We start from the raw sequence: 27,436 nt of genomic DNA on the forward strand, positions 1-27,436 counted from the left end.
CTTTAACCATGGTTTACAGTGACGTTTTGAATTGTACCAATATATTAAGGTAAAAGAGCTGAATACCCGGGTGTCAACCTCTTTCAGAATGCCATAGCTGCCACTGTGCCCATTGAGCTCTTATTCTTTAATTCAGTGCTGAAGGTTTTTGGGAGCTGGGGAGTTGAGGGAAAAGCTTCAAAACTTGTATTGTTCTCACGTGTACTGCAACTTACTGCAGTAACAATTTTTATTGCTTATTTGAGAACTGATTTAGGCAGACACATTATCTTTGAACATAAACGCACAGCTGAGGAAGCTAAGCTTGCATTTTAGAAAGTCTTTCCCCCCTCCTAGTGCTTGTAGGGGCACTGCTGTTAAACAGCCAAGCCAGAAGTAATTTGCTTTTAATGGTTTTTATACAGCAGCTGAGAAATGCATGATTTGAAACTGTTCTCATTCTTCCTCTGTCCCCTTCCTACCCCTTAAATAGGGACTGATTTAACAGAAGAGTTTTTGACCCTGAGAAAGCTAGACTCTCTCCCACTCCTTCTGCCAAGGAACAGCAGTAAGGCGTTGAACTGATAGGCGAGACTCCAGGATCAGGTGTTTACCACTTTGTATGAGAGACTGGCAGAGAAATGAACTGGCAGCAGCTGTGTGAATAAGGGGAGAATTGTTCCACAAATTATGCAAAGCAAAAAAAAAATTGACTGTAGCATGAAACATGCTATGCAATATAACCAGCTAAATCCTCAGCAGTTGTATGAATTTCGTACAACACAACTTGGACATGCATGGACAAAATTATTTTGTTGTTTACTGCATTTCTTAGCTGCTTTATATGAAAAAGTCTCAAAGCAACTTAACACTGTAAGACAAACAGATGAAATTGGTTAGAAATTAGGATCCCCCTCAACATGTCTGGTGTGTGTTTTGACAGACATAAACGTATACCTTTTGTATCTAACTCTGAAGGGCTAATCTATGCATTTAGGTCATTGCGTGATGGGTGCTCAAAATTGCCCTGTGCATAATTGTAAAGGAAAGGTAGTGAGAGTGGGTTGGTGTGCTGCTGAGTCCTCATTTCGAGCATATTATTTCGAATTTGCATATTATGAAATCGGCCAATATAGAGTTGACTTGAGGGTTCCCCAGTCTTGCTCTAAGCTATGACCCTCGTACCCCGCAAGCCTGAGGGCAAATGCTCCCCTTGGGAGCCTTCCAAGCCCAGCCCCTGTTCCAGACCACACTTCTCCCAAGCCCTGCTCTATGCCTTAAGGTAAAGGTAAAGGGACCCCTGATCTCATCTCGCTTTACTGGCCGAGGGAGCTGGCGTACAGCTTCCGGGTCATGTGGCCAGCATGACTAAGCCACTTCTGGCGAAGCAGAGCAGTGCACAGAAATGCCGTTTACCTTGCCGCCGGAGCGGTACCTATTTATCTACTTGTACTTTGACATGCTTTCAAACTGCTAGGTTGGCAGGAGCAGGGACCGAGCAACGGGAGCTCACCCCGTTGCGGGGACTCGAACCGCCGACCTTCTAATCGGCAAGTGCTAGGCTCTGTGGTTTAACCCACAGCATCACCTGCGTCCCGACTATGCCTTACTTGAGTGCTATTTTCCTGCAGAAATGTATTATTTATCTGTGATAATGATGCTTGCTTGCTTGAATAGAGGTGTGTGTGTGTTTGTGTGTGTAAAGTCTGACATTTAGGTGCAACAGGAGTTTGACTGACTTTTGCTTGTGGCCTTCCCCAGCTTTGATACTTGGCTCCTGGAAGATTGCCCAAGAAGGACTGTGGGCCTCATGTTTCCAAAGGTCCTCTTTACCTTGGCTTAGAAGTAGAGCAATGCTTTGCAAGCCGAAAATCCCAGTGTCAGTCCCTACAATCTCCATGTAACACTGGGAAGGACCCCAGGCTGAAACTCAGGAGAGCAGTAGACAATTTGCATAGACCAACCTGATCTGGGTCACTTGATAGGTTGGTGGAATTGTCCCCCTGTCAGTCGCCTGCTATCATATGATGCCAGGTGATTGAAACTTCAAGAATCTTCCTTTCACATTCGGAGCTTGAATTCAGCACTTTCTGAATTTGGTGGCTTTTTCTCGCCATGCGAGGCAACAGATCAAAGGAAGCAAGTGGCATACTTGCTGTCAGGGAACTGACATCGGAGCGAGAGGCGGAGGCAAGGCTCCCAAGCGATGCTGGAGAAGGGCCCAGCAGGGAGAGAGGCAACTCATCGGCTGGGGAAGGAAATCAACGTAACACCAGGGATAAAGGGGGGCAGATGGGGGAATCGGCGAGGGGGCTCCAGGACTCCTCGCCGGAGACCAGCGGGGAGAGCACGGGTCCTCCGCTACCCACACCCACCCTGTGCAGAAGACTTCCGCGCAGGGAAAGTAGGCGTAGACTTGGCGTCAAAGAACTTCTTTGCTGGAAGAAGTTCAAGAAACGCCCACTGATGGATTCTGATAGTGACTGAACAGCCACGGAGTGGATGGCTGTCCAGACAGAAAAGGTTTAACCAGGCAACCTAGCCTAGAGTGGCGGTAACTTACGCACAAGCAACCCCTAAAACCATTACACTCGCCTTGATTCTTCCTTTATGGCTGTGGCTTGAAATCTTTTTGAACTTCCATGGGTGGAACTTTCCTGTCCCTAATGTCATGTGACATCAGAAGCAGGAAAGATGAGGCTTGTTATGCCAAAAATGGCCTTGTGGGCGAACCCCAGAGGGACTTGCAGGCTTGAGGTGTCTCACCACTGGTGTAGACAATACTGAGCTAGATGGATTAATTTTGTAATACCTGTGTGGTGTAGAGCCAGTGTGGTGTAGTGGTTAAGAGCGGTAGTCTCGTAATCTGGGGAACCGGGTTCGCGTCTCCGCTCCTCCACATGCAGCTGCTGGGTGACCTTGGGCCAGTCACACTTCTCTGAAGTCTCTCAGCCCCACTCACCTCACAGAGTGTTTGTTGTGGGGGAGGAAGGGAAAGCAGAATGTTAGCCGCTTTGAGACTCCTTCGGGTAGTGATAAAGCGGGATATCAAATCCAAACTCTTCTACCTGAAGGTGCATCAAATTTCCAGATGGATCTTTATACATGTCATTTATATATGCACTTTTTTAAAAGCAACATCTTAATCTTTGGATCAAAGAAGAAAAGAAGCTAAACCTAAATCCACCCTCTGTTTCCCAAGTATTCCCTCCTCATGAAGGTTCAGGACAGCTTTGTACATTGCAGCAAGAGTGCCCTTGCACACATTAGTTGTGTAAAGTGCAAAAACAAGCCCACAGGGATGAACTGTGCCTGCAAAAGTTTGCAAAGTACATGCCTTACAAGTTGCTTTTGGGGGTGGGGTGGGGGTGGGGACATGCATCACAAGTGTGATAGCAGTGCAGCATTTGTGTGCGTCTGGTCTATCCACTTTATTGTAACACGTGAAATGGCCTTCAGAATTCAGAATATCCTATATTTGCTTTGGTGGCAGCCTCTGAAAAATTGGTGTGATTGCTGTAGTATTCCCTATATCTGAAATTCCAGTATGAGAGTCCCAGTGTTGGTTATCTTCCTCAAATCATGCCTTTCAATAACTCTCCAGGTATTTCCATTTTGTTCAGGTGTATCTATGTAAGAAAATAACACAGCTTTACAAACATAAACCCATTCAGCAGAGATAGGACTTTTAAACAAACAAACAAACAAATAAACAAACAAACAAGGATGAATTAGGACCTTAAGAAAATCCTGGAGTTAATATCAAGCCAGTGCAAATCTCTGTCAGTAGAAACCTCAGAAGTGGAGAGCAATGTGGTGGTTATCTCCCCACCCCTTTCCTTTTCCTTGTAGCTGAGTGTGCTCCTCCCATCTCTTCCAGAGAGTAACATGTTTAGTGGACTTAGAACCAAGCGTTGCTATTCAGGAATGTTCAAAAATGTAACTCTGCTCCAAGTACAGTATGGGCAAGCATGTAATTTTCAGCCTGGGCTATTTTGTGATCCTGACATTTTTCTGCTTGCTGCATGGTGAGATTTCACCAGCTCAGAGCAGCAGTTCAGCCCTTGTGCGAACAGCCTACCTTCTGTTTAAAAACAGAGCAGCTTCTGTTCACTTGAAATAGTCAACAATAAACTGTAAAGGATTTTTTTCCCCCTCCTGGAGAATTAAATATGTAACAATTTGTAAAAGTTGATTGACAGACCCACCAAATGACAGATGAAAAGGCAAAAAACAAATGAAATGAAATGCTAGAAATGGATTGTGGATGTTAAATGGGGGTGATCAGGACATTTTGGTATAGGACAGAGTAAATGTTTTCTTTACCTTCCCTGTGCTATTTCCATTTGTGGGGAGGAATCCTTAAAAACACACACAACACAACACAACACAACACAACACAACACAACACAACACAACCACTTTGTATCTCAAAGCTGAACTATGAAAGGCACCCCTAAAGTTCATTGAAAACTTTTGTGAAAAACTCAAGCATCCTACTTCATATGAGAGACATGAGATGCCCAGCCTTTCATGAGTTCACCTCCCTGACTCTCACATTGCTTATTGTGAGTGAAAAATTTCAAGAGATATAAGGGTGGTAGTCTCTAAGTTGCCATGAGCTTCTTTATATTGCTTTGCTGCTACAGTTATTACACTGTTATGCAGCCAAACAGTTATTATGACATTGCTAATGAAACACATTAAAGTGAGCAGTGCGTTGAAATGATATAGGAAGAATTTACGTGGAAATACTGGATACGTTTTCCATGTGACATGTCTGCTGTGTACGGCTTCCAAGAGAAAGTTGGGTACCTGCTTAGAGAAGATCTATTTACTTGACAGCCAACACTCAGCCTCTCCCCCCTCCAACCTCCTTGCTTTTTCCTTGGCAAGCAAACAAAAGACCTTGTCAAGCAGCAAGAGGATGCCGTCTGTACTGAACTGTCTGGCAGACCATTACAAAATGGCCAAAAGATTATTTTGGGGGAAAGGGGGAGAAGAGCACAGCTTGACATCCTTCCAGCTAAGGTTAGCAGCTGCCCAGTGATGAAGGCAAGAGGTCCAAGAAAACCAAATCAACGTATATAAATGGGTTGCCTCTGAAACTATGGCGCAGTTGAATAAGCCTGGCTCTTGTGAATTCACTTAATGGCTACAGAAGCTTGTTCCGATGTGAGGTCCAGAAAAGGATAATTAATTTAAGAAAATAAATCTTATTAAGCCAAGCCAAACCGTGACAGCGACATATGTGAACTGTTGCCAGACAAATGCAATTACTCCGGTGACAGCAAAGGTTGCGAGGTTTTCAGCTGGGACAATCAGAATAAGATCCACTATTTGACTATTGATTCAGAACCCTGAAATGTGTTTTATATAACTGACTTTTCCTTTCTATTCTTTGTATATTGTATTATTGTTTTATTGCTGTGGCCGGTGGCTGACGCAAATAATGATTCATTCATTCGATCAATCCAATTACTCCAGTGCCATATTTTGCTTTTAATTAAATTATGAGTATTACTCCTTTTTCTCATCTGCCAGTGAAAAGTGTCGGCTTGTCAGTTCCCGGGTTTTTAAATATAGCTCTTTTAAATAGATATTCCTATTTATTATTGTTGTTGTTATTATTAATTGAATTTATATACCGCCCTATACTCGGAGGTCTCAGGGCAGTTCACAGAATGAAAAAACAAAACAAACAAACTTAGGTCCGTTACAGAATGTCTAGGAATTGGTTTATTTGCCCCTGTATAACTTGTTGAAATTAATGGCTTTGCTAGGAACTAGCCAATATAAATGTTATTAAAAATAAATGGTGTTTTCCCCCCTCTGGCTTGGAAGGGGAGCTCAAAGTAGATTGCAGTCTTTAAAAGTGTATATACTTCTTTCAAAATTATATTTGTAGAGATGTGAAGACCTGGAAAAATGAGGGTTTGTGTGTAATTGAAAACAGCAACAACCCCCTCCTTTCCCCCAGGCTTCCTTCATACCTCTTAACCCTTAGTATGCCACCCAGTAACAAACATTCTCTGAGAGGTAACACAATGCAAAAGCCATTGAAAAAACAACAAAAAGCAACAAGCAAAACTTAATCATAATAAAAGCAGAAGAGAGAGAACCACCAAAGGTGTTTGCATGAAGGTTTTAACAAGACTTTCAGCCACATAAGGTATCACCCCTCCAACTACTGCCCCCTGTGCCCCATCCCATCCCATCTTGGAGGGTCTCCTACCCTCAAACTGAGATTATCTGTGTGCGCAAGGAACAGAAGTGAGAAGAAGAGGCAGAAAAGCCCTGCTGTGATGCAAAATGTTTCCTCTACTTTTCATCCAACCCAATACAAACGAAGCATATTTAAAAAAAATAAATCGAAACCCACCAACTAGGAATCTCTTTTTAAAAAGAGAACCCTAAAGTATTATTTCCTAACTGTGTTTAAAAGGGAGAGGGGAACCTAATATGTGACCTGCTTTATTTAGGAATGTTATACTCCACTGTTCAGACGGCTGCAATTTGCCAGAGCAGTCAAAACAATGAATATAGATACAATGACAATAACAATAAATAGTGTTAAAAGGAGCAAAAATAAAAGCATATTGCAAGATAAACTTCAGTACTCGAAGACTCTGTGCTCCCACACAATGTTGCCCAAGGGAGGAATACAACAAAAAAGACCGAATATATTATTATTATTATTATTATTATTATTATTCCTCCTCCTCCTCCTCCTCCACATTTCCTTTATATAGGAGCAGTGGGGCTCTTGGCAGGCATCAAGTGTATGTGTATATGTCTACATGGAGCCCATGGGCACCACATTGGGGACTGAACCCCAAACAGTCAGATTCAGAACCTGATTGATTGTGACCGAATCACTCCTCCAGTGCCACTGAGTCATTCTAAATGTTCTTCCTATGTTGTAGGAACTACTCATAGATTATTAGCAATCATGAAGATGGAAGAATGTCTAAAAGACCACCCTGGGGCTCATTTATACAACTGTTAGTTCACAGTTAGCAAGCTGATAGCAAGCTCCTCCTACAAGTGGAGGATGACAGAATAAGGATCTTGGACTTGAGATTTTTCTAACGGCAATTCTTGAAACATTTTGCCTCTCCCAAGTTAATACTGGCATAAATCACAGGAGATGTTTTGTAGAGTAGACTTGTAGAAGGGAGAAATCACTTGCACTATAAGATTACATGAATGTTTATATTGGCACAGTAGACTTCCGTATTGTAAATTTGTTTCCCTACTGGACAGGTTGTCGGAGCGTGTTTTGGTTTTTTGAAAATAAAAACTATTGTTCCCTTAAGAATAGTCATAAATGGTTCTTCCAGTTTCATCATGTACTGCAGGTTTTGCTCAGGACATGTGCTAACTTTGTCTACTTGGAAAGGGATTAAATTGACAGTAGTATTATAAATAAACTATTGTATGGGCTGTCATGATGTGTGGTATGATACCTTGTAGTTGTGAAGCTTTTATTGTTGGATCATCTGCACGTTTTCGGCTGTTTGTGTGTAAAATTTGGGGGTGAAATTAAGTGAAAGGGAACTGCATTATATTGTTCTAACTCCCAATGTAGGATTGCTCCTAGATGGTTTCAAATGTTTCCAGTTATTGATAGAAAAGCGTACCATATTTTTTGCTCTATAAGACTCACTTTTTCCCTCCTAAAAAGTAAGGGGAAATGTGTGTGCATCTTATGGAGCGAATGCAGGCTACGCAGCTATCCCAGAAGCCAGAACAGCAAGAGGGATTGCTGCTTTCACTGCGCAGCGATCCCTCTTGCTGTTCTGGCTTCTGAGATTCAGAATATTTTTTTTCTTGTTTTCCTCCTCCAAAAACTAGGTGCGTCTTGTGGTCTGGTGCGTCTTATAGAGTGAAAAATACGGTAATTCATTACCAGACACAAAGAAACTGAATTCACAGTCTGTCATCAATCACTGCAGCTGCACAGTCTATGCTTACAGTTCTGAAGAGGTCCAAGTTCATAGAACCATAGAATTGTAGAGTTGGAAGAGGGACCACGAGTGTCATCTAGTCCAGCCCCCTGCAATGCAGGAATCTTTTACCCAACATAGAGCTCGAACCCGTGACCTTGATATTAAGAGCCTTATGATCTAGCTACTGAGCTAAAACTTGTGCTTGGTGGGTGAAACCCCAGACTTCTATAAATGTGCTGTTTTACATTCAATCTTAGGTAAATTCAGAATAATTTCTTTGGTGCCCCTTGTGCGATTGGCATTTGATTCATTATATTGTAGATATAAACCACCTAGGTTGTATCAGATTTTGAAATGGTGGTGGTAAGTTTCAAACCACATATTGAAGGCAAATGCATACAATGAAGTCACTTCCTTTTTTAAAAAAAAAACATTTTTATTAAGTTTTCCATTTTAACAATCCAATCAAATCACATTAAATATTCCAAATTATACATATACATATCAATTACCGTATTTTTCGCCCTATAGGACGCACCGTCCCATAAGGCGCACCTAGTTTTTTTGGGGGGGAATAAAGGGGAAAAAATTATTCCCCCCCCCAGGCGCGGGGCTGGGGCGGGGGAAGCCAGAACAGGCAACTCTCCACAAGCCATGGGAGCCCGGCGCTGGGCTCCCACGGCTTGCAGAGAGCTGCGCGAAGCTCGAAGCCTGGGAGCGCTGAGCTCAGCGGGCCCAGGCTTCAGCATGCAGGCAACTCTCCGCAAGCCGCGGGAGCCCGGCGCGGGCTCCCATGGCTTGCGGAGAGCTGCGCGAAGCCTGGAGAGCTAGAGGGGTCGGTGCGCACCGACCCCTCTCGCTCCCCAGGCTTCAGCGAAAGCCTGCATTCGCCCCATAGGACGCACACACATTTCCCTTTCATTTTTGGAGGGGGAAAAGTGTGTCCTATAGGGCAAAAAATACGGTAATCCAAATATTCTGCCAGATTATAAATTTTTTGTTGGTACTTCCCATGCTTCAAGTTCGGTGGGGCTCTGATCATCTCATATCTCTGCTGATTTTGATAGTCATTTCTAATAGTTCCTTTAAATCTTCCTGTTGTTTTCCTTCTTTCACGGCCTCTGAGTTGTTTCCACAAGCGAGTTGAAGTAAAATGATGTGTTTCTGTGTGGATTTTATGTGTATGATACCCCTCTGTCCATGCAGCATCCCCTGACACGCTGGTATTTCTGCCGAATCAATCCAAAAATCTTTTCGCTGCTGGCAGCCGCCATCCTCTCTCAATTCCGCAATGAAGTCACTTCCAATAGTTTTTCAGCCACTGGGAGCTGAAATTTTTGAATGAAAGCATGGTTTAACACACACACGCACGCACACACACACACACACACACACACACACACACACTGGTGGCAGTCCTAAGCAGAATTGCTGAAGTTGTGTCTTAAATAAAAACATACTTGTGTATGACAAGTTGTTTGCCCAGAAGTTAACATGAATTCCAGTTGGGTTCTTGTGGAAACAAGTAACTTTCTAAATGGTAGCAAAAGTCTTATGCTCATATTTGGGTTAACGTCTGTTAGGATTTTCACAAATAATGAGAAAACTAGGTTGTCGTTTTTGTGCTGCTTGGGAGATGAAACAGGCCCTTGTTAGCTTAGTGCTGCACCATATAATCCAAGCTAGAATAACCTCCTCTTAAACTATTGAGCATCTGGGGTCTACTTGTTTTAAAAAACAAACAAAAATAATTTGTTTTTACTCCGCCGTGGGGCAAAGGCTTTTAAAATTAAATTGAAATAATCTCCCTTCTATTCTTGTTACCATAGTAGGTCTATTCAAGTCAATGTTGTTATCTTTGGCAGGCTTCTGCAGTTCAAAAATAATGTGGATATATTAGGCCTGATTGTCCTCTGTTCTGCCATGGTTTTTTTCTTTGGCTGATTTTTGTAAGTTATTAATTACCGGTTATATGCCGATTCACTCAGAAATCCCACTGAGTTCAATAGGGATTACTCATGAGAAAACGTAAATGGAACTGTAATCTTAGAATACAACCAGGCCAATTTGAAAAGGACAAAGTCACCTTGGAGACTTGAATTCCACTGGTACAGCAGAAAGGGTGCATAATGGTGGTTGTTTTTGTCCTTAAATATTAAGTAGATCATCCTTTCCATTGTTGCAGGTGAGCGGTGAGTATTCTGCGTGACTTCAGTCCCTCTTGGGCATATCTGATTTAAATTTATTGGGGGACTCTTGAAATAAGAAGCGTTAAGTTGTGTTCTGTTCCAGTGATGTAATATTTGGCATTTTATTTCTTCTCCTCCTCCAACCCCCGCCCCCCCCCCCCGCCCCAGAATCAGACCTCAACTAGCCAAAGAAAAGATTGAAGGATGCCATATCTGCACATCTGTCACACCTGGAGAACCTCAAGTGTTCCTGGGAAAAGATAAGGCCTTCACCTTTGATTATGTATTTGATATTGAATCCCAGCAAGAAGAAATCTATATACAGTGCATAGAAAAACTGATTGAAGGCTGCTTTGAAGGATACAATGCTACAGTGTTTGCTTATGGGCAGGTAAACTTTACGAAGTTTCAAAATTAATTGTTTGCTTTTCAGTGAACCTGTCAGATGGCTGTTGTGGTTGCTCGAGAGTAAGCAGGCAGGACTCCAAACCCGTATTTTACAGGTTTTATTTTGGCGGAAACTATTTACAGTGACGCGGGTGGCAGTTCGAAACCCCGCGACGGGGTGAGCTCCCATTGCTCGGTCCCTGCTCCTGCCAACCTAGCAGTTCAAAAGCATGTCAAAGTGCAAGTAGATAAATAGGTACCGCTCGGGCGGGAAGGTAAACAGCGTTTCCGTGTGCTGCTCTGGTTCGCCAGAAGCAGCTTAGTCGTGCTGGCCACATGATCTGGAAGCTGTATGTCGGCTCCCTTGGCCAATAAAGCGAGATGAGTGCCGCAACCCCAGAGTTGGCCACGACTGGACCTAATGGTCAGCGGTCCCTTTACCTTTACCTTTATTTATAGTGAAGAGCCCCAAAGCTCATGTCTGGCTCAATCGCTAGCAGAATCCGGGAGTGGTCTTTTTTTGGACCTCCCCCAACCTTCTCCTTCCCTCTTTGCGCCTTAGGCTACTGCGCAGGATGGGCGATGGCAAGGGCGTGTTTCCCTCCTGTCTACCTTGCCCAGGAGCAGTGTTAAGGCTCCCACCAGCATCCTCTGGTCCTTGCACCTCTTCCCCACTAGAGGTGGGGCTTTCCTTCCTCCTCCCCGGAAGAGGAACTGCTTCGCAAGATTTTCGGAGGCTCCCTGTAACACAACTGCCATTCTATTTCTCGCCTCGGAGCCGATGGCAGTTCCCTGACAGAATCCAAACAATGTTCCGATTTTTTTAAAAATTAAAGCTGCTCATAAGGAGTATTTGTAATAATTCAAGCAGGTATGCTTGAATTTCACCTTTTAGTAGAGGTGAAAACAAATATATTTCAACATGGGAGAATTATCAACAATAATAAAAATAATTTATTATTTGTACCCCGCCCATCTGACTGGGTTTCCCCAGCCACTCTGGGCAGCTTCCATAGAAACCAAAAATACACTAAAATATCACACATTAAAAACTTCCCTGAACTGCCTTAAGATGTCTTCTGAATGTCAGGTAGTTTTTTATCGCTTTGACATCTGATGGGAGGGCGTTCCACAGGGCGGGCGCCACTACCGAGAAGGCCTGGTTCCCTGTAGCTTTGCTTCTCGCAATGAGGGAACCGCCAGGAGGCCCTCGGCGCTGGACCTCAGCGTCCGGGCAGAACGATGGAGGTGGAGACGCTCCTTCAGGTATACTGGGCCGAGGCCGTTTAGGGCTTTAAAGGTCAACACCAGCACTTTGAATTGTGCTCGGAAATGTACTTGAAATCAAGATTTCAAGGCTCATTTTTGGGTATATTAAAACAGTGGTGTATTTTTAAGCAGGTGCAGAGCAGTACATTTGAGGCAGAAGGTGCTCAGAAATTCAATCCTTCAGCTTGAATTACAGTGGCCTTGAATTCTAATAGGTCTGTTCAAAAGAGGATGTGTCCAGTTCAGATTGGACTTTCCTCTTCACTTTTGTCCCTCCTCTCCCCATTTGGCATAAATGCTGTTTCGATATAGCCAGGGATGCTGAGAGCATTTTAGTATCTGGAGTTGCCACAAGTTAGCCACTCCTGCTCAAATGACTTGACTGATGGTTAGCTCTATTATCAATATTGGGATATCAAGTTGTGTTCATTTTATCTTTTCTTCCCGGCAGTCTCCTAAACATCCAGGCACTGACCAGGCAGATCCACATTTGTCATTAATAAAATTTGTATACCACCCTTTATCTGAAGATCACAGGGCGGTTCAGTACAAAGCGAGAGCTCAAAATAAATAATAAAACAAAAACAAGTTATGAGTTTTCCTCCCAGGGGTTTTAAATTAGTTCCCAGCATTTTGGTCCCAGTACTGCTTGGGAACTGCTAGTGTAGGGCGGCAGGCAGCCACATGTTGCCTAAGCAACTGTGTTGTTCTCTTGTTTGGTCCTGATGCTTTGACACCTGATGGACTACTAGAATGAGGAGAAGGTGAGTTTGGAGTTCCAGTGGGTGGCTGCCTTCTTAGAGCATTATTTTCCTGCAGTGTGTTACTTAACACACCCTTTTCTTCATATTAAGTTTAGCATGACATAATCTACCTAATAACCCAGTTTTCCTTTTCCTTTTTAACCACTGCAAAACGTTGGAAAATATGTTTTATGGCTAGGAAGCCAGTCTAATCTTGCTTCAGCTAGCAGGACTCCTGGAATATCACCCATTGTTTCCTGGGGGGCAGGCGGTGGTGGTTTAGATCCTCATCTCCATTCACTTTGCATTTCTGCATTCCAGATGTTTTTATGCCACCCAAATGCTGTAGACATCTTACTTTTTTCTTGAGACAACCTAGAAAGTTGTAAAGTGAGCTGTTGGAGTCAGAAGTCTTTTTGATCAGCAATAGAGTGTTTTTTGTGTTATTTGACCCTAGGTTAAGATGTATCTGATAAACATCATTTAGTTGCACATTAATGCTGTTTGGTCTCTTAAATTTAGACAGGAGCCGGTAAAACATACACCATGGGGACCGGATTTGATGTTAACATAATGGAAGAGGAACAGGGCATTATACCACGAGCTGTAAAACACCTGTATAAATGTATTGAAGGAAAAACGCATGCAGCTATTCAACAAGGCGTTCCACCTCCAGAATTTAAAGTGAATGCTCAGTTCTTAGAGGTAAGCTTTCATAGTAATTATTATTTCCCCCATGTAGCAAAGATATTGGGGCATCCTAATCACAACATATTCAATTCTGATTGGCAAGAAGATAAATTTTAAATCTGTTTCGTCAACATACAATTTAAATATTGCAGAAAACCCAATGGAATGAATTGTGGCAATATGTTTATTATTATTTATTATGTAATTTAGGCAGGAAGAATGGCAGGGAAGTTGAGATTTGCTTATCTTACGTTAGAAATCTATGTTTTGGAACATCGTAAAATCATAGTGTTGCAAACTATTTAACACCCACAGTAGGGTAGAGAGAGAGGACATTTTGCCCTTTTCACTAAAGCTCAGATGATTTATGATGCCTGATTCAAAGCTTAGGAAACATGTTTTATTAATTGAGGTCAGTAAGATGCCCCCTCTCTCGGTGTTGTTGAATAAGGCCAATGAACTGTGTTTGCCACTTTTACATTTGCAATTCTAATGGGAGATATTTTTTTAATGCCCTTCTGAGTTAGGGTTTAGCAACAGCAGGGTAACCAAGTTACAGATGCTTGAATTCCGACGCAGGTAATTGTCGCTGGACTGCTGTTGGCATTTCTGCCAAAATATTAACCAAATACATTATGGAGTTGGACTAGTCTATACCTGTTGCTCTTGACCTAAGTGCACTGGATTTAAGCTTTCTGGCTAATATTTGTCCAGAGGAACAAATCGTAAACTGCACAGTATAAAGGCAGCCCCTTAGTTCTCCTTAATTTGGACTTTGTTTTCCGAACTCTTTGATAGTTAAACAGTTGCTTTCCCCGTCCCCCAGGGTCCTGATAGTTTGTAAGCAAAACAAAGCTATTTTTAGTGACTTTGGACTTCCAGTGCATCTTCAGCTGATAATTGTAGAATGTTTATACTTACTATTTCCAAAAATCGATTCTATGTATTTTAACAAAAACGTCTGCCATAAAGTGTTTCTGTGATATATTTTAAAATACAGAAACAGAGGTGCATATCACTTTGTCCAGAAAAACAAGCCTTGTTAGCTTTTTTCATTTAAAAAAGCATTTACAGTGCTGCCATTTTTTTTTAAACAAGAGGCACTGTTCATAGAAATATGGGCAAAAAAGGAAGAAGATGAAGTTGTATCCCTATCAGTAGCTAACAGGTCTGACAAGTTTAAGTGCTAGTTAGATGATATAATGAATGATGCAATCTCTTTACTTCTAGGAACCAAGTATGTGGAAAACAATATCCTCTTTCACCATAAAACACTAAATATATCCAAGCTTTCAGTTTTTAGATACTTTTCATTGCATTGACATTGCATTAAACTGGTGCCAGCTAATTATGCAGTATAAACCCTGCTGAATTGTGTTTTCAATATTGCCTTAGAACTGCTAATTGGAAGAATCCCAAAATCAAAGTGATCTTTCAAGTATCTCATTCTGTTGTCTGGAAGGTCCTGGTCTGCATGTAACATGCATGGCAAGATTGCATTAAATGCCTCTCTGAGGGTTAGCAAATAAACATTGGCTAGGAACCTTGTTCCGTTATGCAGTCGGTGAGAGGTTATGAAAATTCTCCTCCTGCTTCATTTCCCATGCAAAGGCCCAGAAGAGTATTTGCATCCTTGCACCGTTCTCTGGGGAACATGCATACTGTGTTTATAGAAAGATTCAAGAGTACAGAGGATCTGAAGAGCCTCACTGAAAGCATTAGTCATGCCGGCCACATGACCCGGAAGCTGTACACCGGCTCCTTTGGCCAGTAAATCAAGATGAGCGCCACAACCCCAGAGTCGTCCACAACTGGACCTAGTGGTCAGGGGTCCCTTTACCTTTATCGTGCCTCATTGTGACCACAATATTGTTCTGATGTTGTTTCCTCCCTTGCCCTTAAAGAGGGTTTAGCTCTCATGGTCAGATACTATCCTGCATTCAAATCAATGTGGCTTCCCATGTTCAGTTTGATTATTTATCAGGTAAGAGGTAGAGAGAGCAACATGGAAGCAAACCTCTGCCCCCTCACTGCCAATACTACTGTGGGTCAAGTGTAATACAGTGGTACCTCAGGATACATACGCTTCAGGTTCATACGCTTCAGGTTACAGACTCCGCTAACCCAGAAATAGTGCTTCAGGTTAAGAACTTTGCTTCAGGATGAAAACAGAAATCGTGCTCTGGCGGCGCGGCGGCAGCAGCAGGAGGCCCCATTAGCGAAAGTGGTGCTTCAGGTTAATAACAGTTTCAGGTTAAGAACGGACCTCCAGAACGAATTAAGTACTTAACATGAGGTACCACTATATCTTAATAGGCCCTGTATTTTTTTTGGAAATTTGGCTCTACCAAACTTTCACCAGTTGTTTCAGAGTGAATTTAGGAAAACTGGAGATGGGAGACACTTATAGAATAAAAATGGAGAGAAATGTGGAATAGTGCAACTTGCTCCCCATTCTGCATTCAGAAGCAACTTTTTACAGATAAGCAAAACGCTCAAGAAATTTGAGGGACAAATGTGATGATACCCCAGACTTGGGCAGAAGCTATGGTACCAACACCCTTCCACCCACCCCTTACTTGCTATGGGTGGTAGTCAATGCTACTCAGAGTAGACCCACTGATGTCAATGGATGTGACTAACTTAGGTTAATTGATTTCAGTTGGTCTATTCTGTGTAGGATTTACTTAAATATAAGCATGTGTCATTTTCTAAGCACTGTTCAACCTGCTGTAACATAGCGTATACTTCTCCTGCTCACAACATCCTGAACTATTTTCTGTAATTCCATTAGCAAGCTTTGTCATTGTCGGCCACTCATGTTTCTGGAGGATGACTATACCCAGCAGCCGTGATAGGGAAAACTGTGTCTTAATTATTTTGGTCGAACCACAGTACATCTTGAATTTTGTGTTTATTATATTTTCCTTGCTGATGTTGGCCTTTTTTTTCTTTCAAATTAGCTTTACAATGAAGAGGTCCTTGATCTCTTCGACACAACGCGTGACATGGATTCAAAGAACAAAAAATCAAACATAAAAATCCACGAGGATTCAGCGGGTGGAATATACACGGTGGGGGTCACAACACGGACTGTAAATTCAGAATCTGAGGTAATATTTTTATTCTCAATGAAAATGAGATAGCTTTTGTAAAAGAACATACTACTCTCTCTCTCTCTCTCTCTCTCTCTCTCTCTCTCTCTCTCTGTGTGTGTGTGTGTATGTGTATGTATCTGTATCTATTTTTCAATATAAATACAGATATAGATATTCTTCCTTTCCACTCAGGAGCCCAAGACAGCAGGCATGATTTTGCCCTCCCTCTTCCTTATCTGTTATGTACTGAAGTTCTCACCCTGGGCCAGCAGGGGGATACTGTAGATAGTTATGCAAATAAGGGATTGAAAGTGACGTTCAGTGATTGGATAGTTTTAGAAAATTGTTACAGTTACGTTGTACTGGAGCTCTATATAAGCAGGCTGACTGGACCCTTCAGTTCATTTCTGTTCTGGCCTGTGAATAAACAAGAGCTGTTTGAAGAATCGCTGTGTCGTCTGATATGTTCACCCACAACTTAACACTATCCTTGCAGCAACCCTGCGTGATAGGTTAGGCTGGGAAACAGGGATTAGTGCAAGATCACTGGCTGATCTTGGAGCTCCCTGGTTATAGTTTCAGTCTAACTGCTACACCACATTGACCCTTGCCCAAGAACAGGCTTAGTAATACAGTACAGGTGACTCCCCACGTACATGGGGGTTACATTCTAGGCCCCCGCACGCATAAGTGAAAGAGATAAAAGGCAGGCATAATTGCTGCTATCTTTGATTTGTAAGATGGGGGTGGAGACGCTCCTTCAGGTATAGTCGACCGAGGCAGTTTAGGGCTTTAAAGGTCAGCACCAACATTTGGACTTGTGCTCGGAAATGTACTGGGAGCCAATGTAGATCTTTCAAGACCAGTGTATGTGAATGTGTGTAGGTTTAATTTCAGCCATATATCCTTTTTTGTGCAGATGATGCAATGTTTGAAGCTGGGGGCTTTATCTCGAACCACTGCCAGCACTCAGATGAATGTTCAGAGCTCACGTTCACATGCCATCTTCACTGTCCACTTGTGTCAAACGAGAGTTTGCCCTCCAATTGATGCGGTATGTATTATGCTATTTTTGTCTTGAAAAAATCAATAACACTGCAGTGTGTGTGTACCCAGGAGGAATATCTTGTATTAGAGTAATAGCTGAAACTGATTTTCATGGTCCACCTTCTTAAGTTATACTGCTTGGTGTGGGAATTGTTGCAGTGTGATGTTAGAATGGTGGCTCATGCCACCATTGCCCTTTTCGTATGGAAGAAGAGTTTGGATTTGGATTTGATATCCCTCTTTATCACTACCCGATGGAGTCTCGAAGCGGCTAACACTCTCCTTTCCCTTCCTCCCCCATAACAAACACTCTATGTGGTGAGTGAGGCTGAGAGACTTCAAAGAAGTGTGACTGGTCCAAGGTCACCCATCAGCTGCATGTGGAGGAGTGGAGACGTGAACCCGGTTCACCAGATTACGAGTCTACCACTCTTAACCACTATACCACACTGGCTCTCCTGGAGATGCAATATTGTATTTTGTATGTCATATTGGCTCTTTCCATATAGCCCACGGCCTCTCAAGGATTCTGGTGGTACAAGAAAGAAACAGCAGTGTTGCAGTAATAAGATACGAGGCCTAAGTAATTCAAAGGTCCACCTATGTTGAAACAGCGTTGCCATCCTTCCATTTATAATATTTAAATAACTTACACTTAAAATCAAATTGATTGAGATGTCCACCTGTTCCCAAAGCAACAGATCTGCCTTGGTTGCTACAGGCCTCAACCATCCTGCACTATAGGTCTTGGGTCTAAATAACTCAAATATTTTGACAGTTACATTCCCAAATTTTGTGGGATTAGAGTTTTGTTTTGTTGGGGAAGTTGAAAGTGGTGGTGTGCGTTTAAAGTTGCGTGTGTTTGTGTAAGCTGTGGGGGATATCTCTGTAAGGAAAGTATATTTACACTTAAAACTTTCATAGCCTAAAGCTTAGTGCACTAAGAAATAATTGGGCCCTTGTCCTTAATGTGTCTTTATAGGAGTTCTAAAGGTTCTAAATACTATATTATAAAGTGTTATGTTAGGAACAGGCAAGTACAGAACGTTTTTGTTTTAAATTACAAACAATGTGACCATGAGCAGTATCAGTCCTTCAGTGTTTCAGCTTCCTTTTTAAAAGCGATTTAATTTGATTTGAAAACATGCGAAGTATGCTTATTAGAAGGATTTTGCTTCGCTTCCAAAATATATTATCCATCCATGCATGTAGGCATATGTTTGAAGATGTGAACCTTGGTTTTAATTGGCTTTAAAATAGAAAGTATGCATTTAAAATGAAAATGGGGTGGTCACAGGAGCGGAAAGCCTTTGACTTGCTTTCTGCTGAGTTAACAGAAAAGAAAGAAAGCTCTTTGCCATTATGAACATATTTTTCTCAAGCGCTTTTGTTTATATACTGGAAATGTTTCAGCTACGTGAAAACTGTAGTGTGCTTATGACGACAGATGTCAGGATAATTTATATTTTTGTCGTTTATCCTTGTTGAGTTCTGTACAAAAATCCTTTCACTTAAAGAAAAATAATTCATGCTAATAACAAATGTTTGCTAAAAATTTCGTTGTCAGTGGCAAGATTGTAGATTCTGAAACCTATTAATTGTTATGGAGAAGTGGTTTATGAGGTTATACTTTTATTGCCTGGAGTTTAATCCTTCTCTTCTGAAACATTAATGAACAACTCACATTTCTCCCCTCTACTGGTAGCTGGATATATTACAGGGTCTCTTTTTCCTAAGGATGGATTTTTTTTTAAGAGTTGAAAGTGGTTTGGAAGAGCCCCACTGTCGCTTCAGATCCAATAGACATTATAGCTTTTTGAAACAATGCAAAACCTTATTTACCCAGAGGCAAGAGTGGGTCACATGTGCAAACTGTAAAAAATATTTTTAATGTAAACCTTCAGCTTAATATATGGCTCTAGCTTAGGACTCCGGTTAATGAGGATAATAGCTTCTTTATTCTAGTTTATCATCTAGTGAATGCCGTCTGTAATTCTCTGGGAGTAGGAGAAAGCATAGAGGCAGTTGTACTCTCCCCCCCACCCCCATTTCACTCTCTTCTTCTGCAGAGATTTCTAAAACTTGCTTTCCTAAAGAGGGTTTTAATAGACCCACATTTGCTGTTTTCCTCTCTTTTTGCCCCGTGTTGCTGGGAGCATGGCTTAAATAGGGAGAGGCAGTTTGTTGGTCTTTAAAAACACATTGCTCTCTTAGCAGCCTCACCGGTCTTCTTTCTTCATCACAGGACAACATGACAGATAACAGAATGATATCGGAGTCATCTCAGCTAAATGAGTTTGAAACCCTTACTGCTAAGTTTCATTTTGTGGATTTGGCAGGGTCCGAACGATTGAAGCGCACAGGGGCCACTGGGGAGAGAGCGAAAGAAGGCATTTCCATCAATTGCGGACTAGTAAGTACTACCTTGACAGCATTTTGATCCTCCTTGTTTCCTAAAATCATTACATACCACCTTTCATTACATAAGAAATACCAAGGCAGTTCACCAGGCAGTAAGAAGGAGCGTCTCCATCCCCATCGTTCTGCCCAGACACTGAGGTCCAGCGCCGAGGGCCTTCTGGCGGTTCCCTCACTGCGAGAAGCCAAGTTACAGGGAACCAGGCAGAGGGCCTTCTCGGTAGTGGCACCTGTCCTGTGGAACGCCCTCCCATCAGATGTCAAGGAAATAAACAACTATCTGACTTTTAGAAGACATCTGAAGGCAGCCCTGTTTAGGGAAGTTTTTAATGTGTGACATTTTAATGTATTTTTAATCTTTGTTGGAAGCCACCCAGAGTGGCTGGGGAAACCCAGCCGGATGGGCTGGATACAAATAAATTATTATTATTATTATTATTATTATTGGAATACAACAATAAAATCCATAATGGCAAAACAGGAGTTAAAATAGCAATATCATTTACAGTAGGCAGAAATGCCAGGAACTGATATTAATGGTCAGGAAATACCCAGGTAAAATAGGTACATTTTTAATGGAAGAGCCCCGGAGTTTGTGCCAACCTGTCTTCCAAAGGGAGCAAATTCAACACAGTAGGCACCAGCGTGGAGAAATTCCTTCTCTGTACCACAGTGAGATAGATGTCTGCAAGCCCTGTCATGTTTAACAGCCCCCCCCAGCTGTTTATGGCCTCATAAGCCAATACTAAAACCTTAGAAGAATCCCTGAGGCAGAAATATACTTAATGCACAGGACCAAGTATTGCAGCGCTTGGATCACATTCTTGCCAATTATTTCAATGCTATGTGGGGAATGTAACTAGCCAACTGTGGCTAGTTTTTAATGTTTGCCCCACTTTTTAATGTTTGTCCCACAGTTTGCATTCTACCACCACACCATTACAAACGAACTGCTCTTTAAATGTGCCACGGGACTCTTCATTTAGTTGTTGCAGTTTAGCCCGGCCGTCATGTCCCTATAATTGAGATAGTTGATGAAACAGCAATTGCTTCCCTACGGTATAATAGCTGTACCGCAATATAGTGGCTATAAACACTGCACTGCCATAAACGTTGACTTTGACTTGCCATTGGAGCTAGTGACATTACAGTGTCCTACACTGGAGCAAAAAATGGTGATATTAAATTATCCTTTTTTTGGGGGGGGGGAGTGTTGTTGCTGCTTTTTTTTTTACAAAAGTAAGCCTGAAAGATATTCCCGAGCCAACTCTATACTGGGGAAAATGGTTCTGTACATGATTACCTTGCCTGGGATGCGAAGATGGACCATTCCATTTGCAGGAGAGAACAGCGTGAAGCTTTCCTGGCAGTTTCCCTTGCATCAGGTCTTGTGATTAAACGGGCAACTCATTTCTAAAATAGAACAGTGGCTTGCGTCTTTGACAGTGAAACCTACCGCAGTGGAAAAGGACAAAGTATAGTTCTGCTGACTGTACTTTTCACTCCCTCACATTATCTGACTCTGCACAATGCTGCTGATTCTGATTGTGTCAATACTTATGTGTGTTTTTGGGTGGTGCTGGGTTTTTTGGGCAGAATTTTATTAAAACAAATGTGCATATTTTATAGCTGGCGTTGGGCAACGTAATAAGTGCACTGGGAGATAAGAGCAAGAGGGTCACTCACGTACCATACAGAGATTCAAAATTAACACGACTGTTGCAAGACTCTCTTGGAGGAAACAGGTACAAGCAATTTTTTTTATTTAAAACCATGTTTGAAAGAGACGTCGCAAGAACTTTGATTAATTTGCTATTGATGGAACTAAAGTGTATTAGAATACAATAAAATAAGAACCCCCCCTCTCTCTTTTGTATAGCTGAGCTGAATTAATAGAATTGGTTTTTCTTCCTCAGCAGAGAAAACACGGTAGCACAATTCATCTTTTTGCTCTGGGTTGCCTGGAAAATGATGCAACCCCATCAATAAAGGAGGAAATTACCACTTACCCCTTTTAAAATCCAGTAGCATGGACTGAAAAAAAACTCACAAGGGAAAACAAACTAACGTAGAGCACAAGTAAATGATCTGTTTAATAGGAATACTTACTTAGACCCCTTTTAGAGAGACGGTAATGCAGTTAAGCCTCATTTGGATGAAAGCTTACGGGAGTGGTTTTCCAGTAAAGGCTTCAAAAACAAGGCCATTTAGAAGTCAAGAGTTTCCTTGAATTTGTTGTGCTGTAGAACTCTTGCAACTTAATGAGAGAATGTGCAGTTGAGAATCCTCAACTCGGCCAGTTTATTAAAGAGTTAGTAAGCTTTGCCACGGGAATAGCATGGGAATTCTCCTGTGGGAATACCTACTGTATATTTTTTCCCTTAATTTTGATCCCATCCTCCCATTACATCCTCTTGCAACTTCCAGATTCTTTACCATCTTGGTTGCCCTCCTCTGCACATGTTCCAGCTTGTCAACGGTCTTCTTAAATTGTGGTGCCCTGAACTGGACATAGTAATCCAGGTGTGGGCTGACCAAGGCAGAATAGAGCAGGACTCTTCACTTCCCTTAATAGGGACGCTATACTTCTGTTGATGCAGCCGTGTCCCTACACAGCCATGCCCCTTCTGATACTGTACAATAATCTTACAGTTGTGCAGTAATAACAATTAGGGATGCATTGCAACATTCAGTGTTGATCTGTGTGTTGCCTTTCAGCTAGATCTGCTGTTTTCTGTGCACATACATGGGCAAATGATTTGTAGTATCTTCTTTCAGATAGTGTTTTCCATTAGGTTCCATTGGATGTAACAGAACTTGCAAACCATTATCTTGAAACTGAAGCTCCCTTGTGCTTTCACTGTTCTTAATTGCTTAGTTTTGGAGCATATAGTGGCTTAAAAGCTCCCCTTTCATGCTCATTGGGTCATTCTCGGATTTGCAGACGAGAGGTCCTGCTGCAGAAATATTAACAGGTCCCCCCTATCGGTACACACCACTGATTGTGCAAGCAGCCTCCTGCCTGTTCAATCTTTGGCTCCAACCCAATGGCTCCAGTGAAGTGAAACTATGCACATGCTTCTGATTTCATATTTTTCCACTGTAGCCACTGAAAGAACAAGCGGCTTTTGAAAGATGGTTGTTCAGTTCAGCAGTGCAAGTGCCTTTGGCGGACATGAAAATAAGTACACTGCTGTGCTAAACCTTATTCATGCATCTAAATCTGCTGAATATTGACCACATTCTATTGGTATACACTGCAAAGAAGCCTAATCTAAAATAACCCTCAGACGTACTACTGTATTCAGAATACAAATAAGCATTGACGTTCTAGTAGCCTATTTGATTATTATTTTTAAAAATATAAATGCAGAGTGAAAATATTTAAAATAAAGGCAAGAAGGCAGTCTCTGTTTCAGAGATTGTAACTTGCAATAAGACAAATTCATGGTGTTGTGTAATAATGCAGATGGGTAACTATTTTCATTCATTCCTTAGTTAAGCTATAGTATATTTTTGCTGGAGAGGAGGGTGGAGGATGTTGGGAAAGGTCAAAACTTACTATTCAGTGATAGAGACAAAATAAATTGCAGTGTAAGCAAAAAATAAAAATAAAAATCAGAGAACCATAATAGTAGGGGCGGGGCGGCGGCATGGGGACTAGAACAAACAAAAGATCCCGTGGAAACGTATTGGTGACTAATTCCACAAGGTGGCATTTCCACACATAATTATGCTCTCTCATTTGCACGCTTTGTAATCTGCTACTAAAATCAGAGAGCATTTTAACAGTCAGCATTTCAGATTATGTACAAAACGACATAATATTATGCTTGTGTTTTGTTCTCAGCCCAGTTAACGTTCTAAGAGTTAACCCACTGCTACCCATATGGTGTTTTGCTAAGTATATTCACTTCATTGCTTGGAGCTTCTTGCAGATATGCCTGTGTATATATATTTTTTGATAGGATCAGATAAGTGCGCAGGCCTTCAGAGTAGTGTTACAAGATACAGCTATACTTCCAGCAGCTTCTATAAAGAAACAAAAATAGGTCAGTTTTGGTCTTCTGCCCGAGATGAAATTCATCAGCTGATACACTCGTGATTTTCATTTTGTTTTGTGCAGCTGTGTTCACCATTGTGCCTTGTTAAAATGCTGCAAGCTGCAACTTTCATTTATTTATTCATTTAGAAAGAAGCTTTTCTGCTGTATTATTAGTAAGGTGCAAATAATTTCTGGATACATTTCACATACCTTTGGTTGGGAACAATAAAAACAGTTTTGCTTGGTTTTAAAGCTCTGATGAAGCATGTAAGTGCATTCATCGTCTTTTGTTTATATGTAGCAGTGGCACACAGTGCTGCCCTTGCTTTTTTGCTTCCGTTGATAAAACATGGACTGTTTTTAACCTGCAGCCAAACCGTCATGATCGCCTGCGTAAGCCCCTCAGATAGAGATTTCATGGAAACCTTGAACACTTTGAAGTATGCCAACCGGGCACGAAATATCAAGAACAAGGTGATGGTTAATCAGGACAGGGCTAGCCAGCAGATTAATGCTCTGCGGAGCGAGATCACGCGGCTCCAGATGGAACTCATGGAGTATAAAACGGTAATACTCATTATAATGTTTTCCTCAGTAGTCCTTGGCTGCTACATTCAATCATTTTGCATGTCCAGGTTTGCTCCTCCTCTTCACCTCCCTCCATGGTAAAGAGAGGCATGTGTTCCTCATATAATTGATTTTTTTTTAATTAAAAAAACCCCCATATGCTTCAGAGTGGGACAAATGGGTACTTGGTTGCCACCAGCAAAGTTTAGTTTACATTCTGGAAACTCCAATGTTTCCTCTAAGCCAGATAAGCTAATTCATATCAGTTTCTGCTAGCTCCAGACATTTAAGTAGCCATTTCCTAACAGACAGAGCTTGTGACTCTTTCCAACTACGGGTCCACACTGTCCTTTCTGCTGTTGGCAAAAACCTAATTAAAAATATCAGGTTTGCAGGGATATGCTTTGCAAGCCAGTGAAATATGAACAACACAGGAGAGTGAATCCCGCTGTATGCTATTATTAATTTGTCTCCGAAAATCATAAATCAGGCATGGCCAAACTTGGCCCTCCAGAGGTTTTGGGACTATAGTTCCCATCAACCCTGACCACTGGTCCTGTTAGCTAGGGATGATGGGAGTTGTAGTCCCAAAACATCTAGAGGGCCAAGTTTGGCCATGCCTGTCATAAATGATCTGGCACTCCCACCACATATGTAATATACAGTGGTACCTTGGGTTACAAACACTTCGGGTTACAGATTCCGCTAACCCGGAAGTAGTACCTCGGGTAAAGAACTTTACCTCAGGATGAGAACAGAAATCGTGCAGCAGCCGAGTGGTGGCAGCGGGAGGCTCCATTAGCTAAAGTGGTACCTCAGGTTAAGAACAGTTTCAGGTTAAGAATGGACCTCCGGAACGAATTAAGTTCGTAACCAGAGGTACCACTGTATGTGCATTTGTGGCACATTTGAAACCAGTGAACTTCTGGGTAGATTTTATGTAACCTGGCCAGAATTAAGGACCAGAGTAGCAACAGTTTATACTAAACCCTGCTTGCTGATAAACTTATTGGAGACCTTCTCACAGCACCCCAAATCTTGACTCATTTCTGCTCAGAAATGCTAAAATCCAGGACTTGTATCTGATGTAGTGCTTTAATCAGTGTAAGGATTCACTTTTGTGCAGCAGAGCTCACTCTCTCCTCCCCCCACTTCCTTCTAAATCTGTTCCAGTGGTTCCCCAACCTCTGTAGCAGAATTGGGGATGGAGGGCACAAACACAAATCCTTCCACTAATGGGTTTCTTTTTCACCCTGCTCTAGCCATCAAGTCATTTTACTGAGATCCATTAACAATGTGTAATTTGTAGTTGTCTTTATCATCTGTTAGGGCAAAAGGATTATTGATGAGGAAGGTATGGAAAGCGTTAATGACATGTTTCATGAAAATGCCATGCTGCAAACAGAAAACAACAACCTCCGAGTCAGGATAAAGGCAATGCAAGAGACTATTGATGCACTGAGAGCCCGAATCACACAGCTTGTGAGTGATCAGGCCAACCAGGTCCTGGCCAGAGCAGGTACTGTGTACTCTTCTCACTGAAAAATGTTGTAGATATCATACTCTGTCTACAAAGGCTCTTGGTCATTGTTCACCTCCTTGTTTCACAAGTATAGGGACTTCCTCAAGTTAGTAATGCACAGAGGCAGAGGGAGCACAGACTTCAGGTTTGTGAGATCTACTAGGGGTGTGTGTGTGTGTTTTACTGGAACCCAAAGGTTTGCCAACTAAAACTAGGTGCGAAAGACGTGCAGCTACAATTAAAGAACAGGGCATGACTGAGCACAATTTGAACTACGAAATTTATTTTCACTACCAGAATTGAACAAATAACAAAACATACGTATGCATATATTTCATTATATATTACTTACACACACGCATGTATGCTATAATTGATTTTATAGCTGCAAACTGCTTAGAAGCTGTTTAGGCATATAAACGGCATAAACAAGTAAACAAAAAAACCCCACACAAAAGTCTTCATTTCAGCAGCCTAATTTAGATATAAAATGTTGCTTTGTTTGTTGCTGTTGTTAATCAAGAGAGAATTGGAAACCCTTTCCAATCTACGGCAAATTGCCCAGAGATCCCCAGTGGATCCCTATCTACATTCTGCCCATTCCCAAACCTAGATAGTTTGAGTAAACCTGAACTGTCCCCCCCATACATTCTGCAAACTAACCCTTTCTTGTACACATTCAGTAATAATGTTAATAATAATTTATTATTTCTACCCTGCCCGTCTGGCTGGGTTTCCCCAGCTACTCTGGGCAGCTTCCAACAGAAGGTTAAAAATACATTAAAACATCAGTCATTAAAAACTTCCTTAAACAGGGCTGCCTTCAGATGTCTTCTAAATGTCAGATAGTTGTTTATTTCTTTGACATCTGATGGATGGGCACCACTACCAAGTAGGCCCTCTGCCTGGTTCCTTGTAACTTACCACTGATTTGTCTATATAAATCCATACTTCCTGTCCCAATACATTTTGGGAGTGAAGCTCTACATCAGGCACAAGGGGAGAGTGCAGCGACAGAAACAGCAGGCAATGCGTTCCTTGGAAGCTGATTCTGCTACCCCTGTGGATTGTGCCACCTGAGGCGTCATCTCACCTTGCCTCATGGGTGGGTCAGCCCTCCCTTGCCAAACTGCCTGTGGGCATTTAATTTCCCCTTCTGAATATTAAATGCTGGTCCCCATACAATCCTGATAACAGCATTTTGTGTCTGTCTGCCATTCTAATAAACACACTCTAATATTGGTTGTTGGTTTTTTTTAAAGGAGAAGGTAATGAGGAAATCAGCAACATGATTCATAACTACATCAAGGAAATTGAGGATCTCAGGTATTGTTCATTTGACATCTTTTGTGATTTTGTCTTGCTTGTGTTTCCCCCCTAGAATGTAGAATCTATGCGTAGCTCTACCAGTCTATGTGGTTAAAATGTATTGGCTATATGTGCAACGTGGTAGGACTCTTGTTAGTGGTTCAGCACACACCATGGCTCTAAAAAGCATTGTTCTTCAGGCCAAGGTTATTTCTAATGACC

At 41.9% G+C, this 27,436-nt stretch overlaps 1 protein-coding gene across 16 annotated transcripts in view; it reads left to right on the plus strand.

Moving 5' to 3' along the window:
* KIF21A (kinesin family member 21A) overlaps positions 1-27,436 on the plus strand; it is a 100,034-nt gene that overhangs the window by 23,457 nt on the left and 49,141 nt on the right. For all 16 annotated transcript variants that reach the window (XM_083574911.1, XM_083574915.1, XM_083574904.1 and 13 more), the window contains exons 2-10: positions 10,289-10,511; positions 13,042-13,224; positions 16,173-16,322; positions 17,227-17,361; positions 19,600-19,767; positions 21,402-21,517; positions 24,189-24,384; positions 25,714-25,903; positions 27,169-27,232. In XM_083574911.1, coding sequence (XP_083431037.1) covers positions 10,289-10,511; positions 13,042-13,224; positions 16,173-16,322; positions 17,227-17,361; positions 19,600-19,767; positions 21,402-21,517; positions 24,189-24,384; positions 25,714-25,903; positions 27,169-27,232 — 1,425 coding nt within the window. The remainder of the gene's footprint in view (positions 1-10,288; positions 10,512-13,041; positions 13,225-16,172; positions 16,323-17,226; positions 17,362-19,599; positions 19,768-21,401; positions 21,518-24,188; positions 24,385-25,713; positions 25,904-27,168; positions 27,233-27,436) is intronic.

Source organism: Podarcis filfolensis, assembly GCF_964270895.1.
Source record: "Podarcis filfolensis genome assembly, chromosome: 10".
Taxonomy (NCBI): Eukaryota; Metazoa; Chordata; class Lepidosauria; order Squamata; family Lacertidae; genus Podarcis; species Podarcis filfolensis.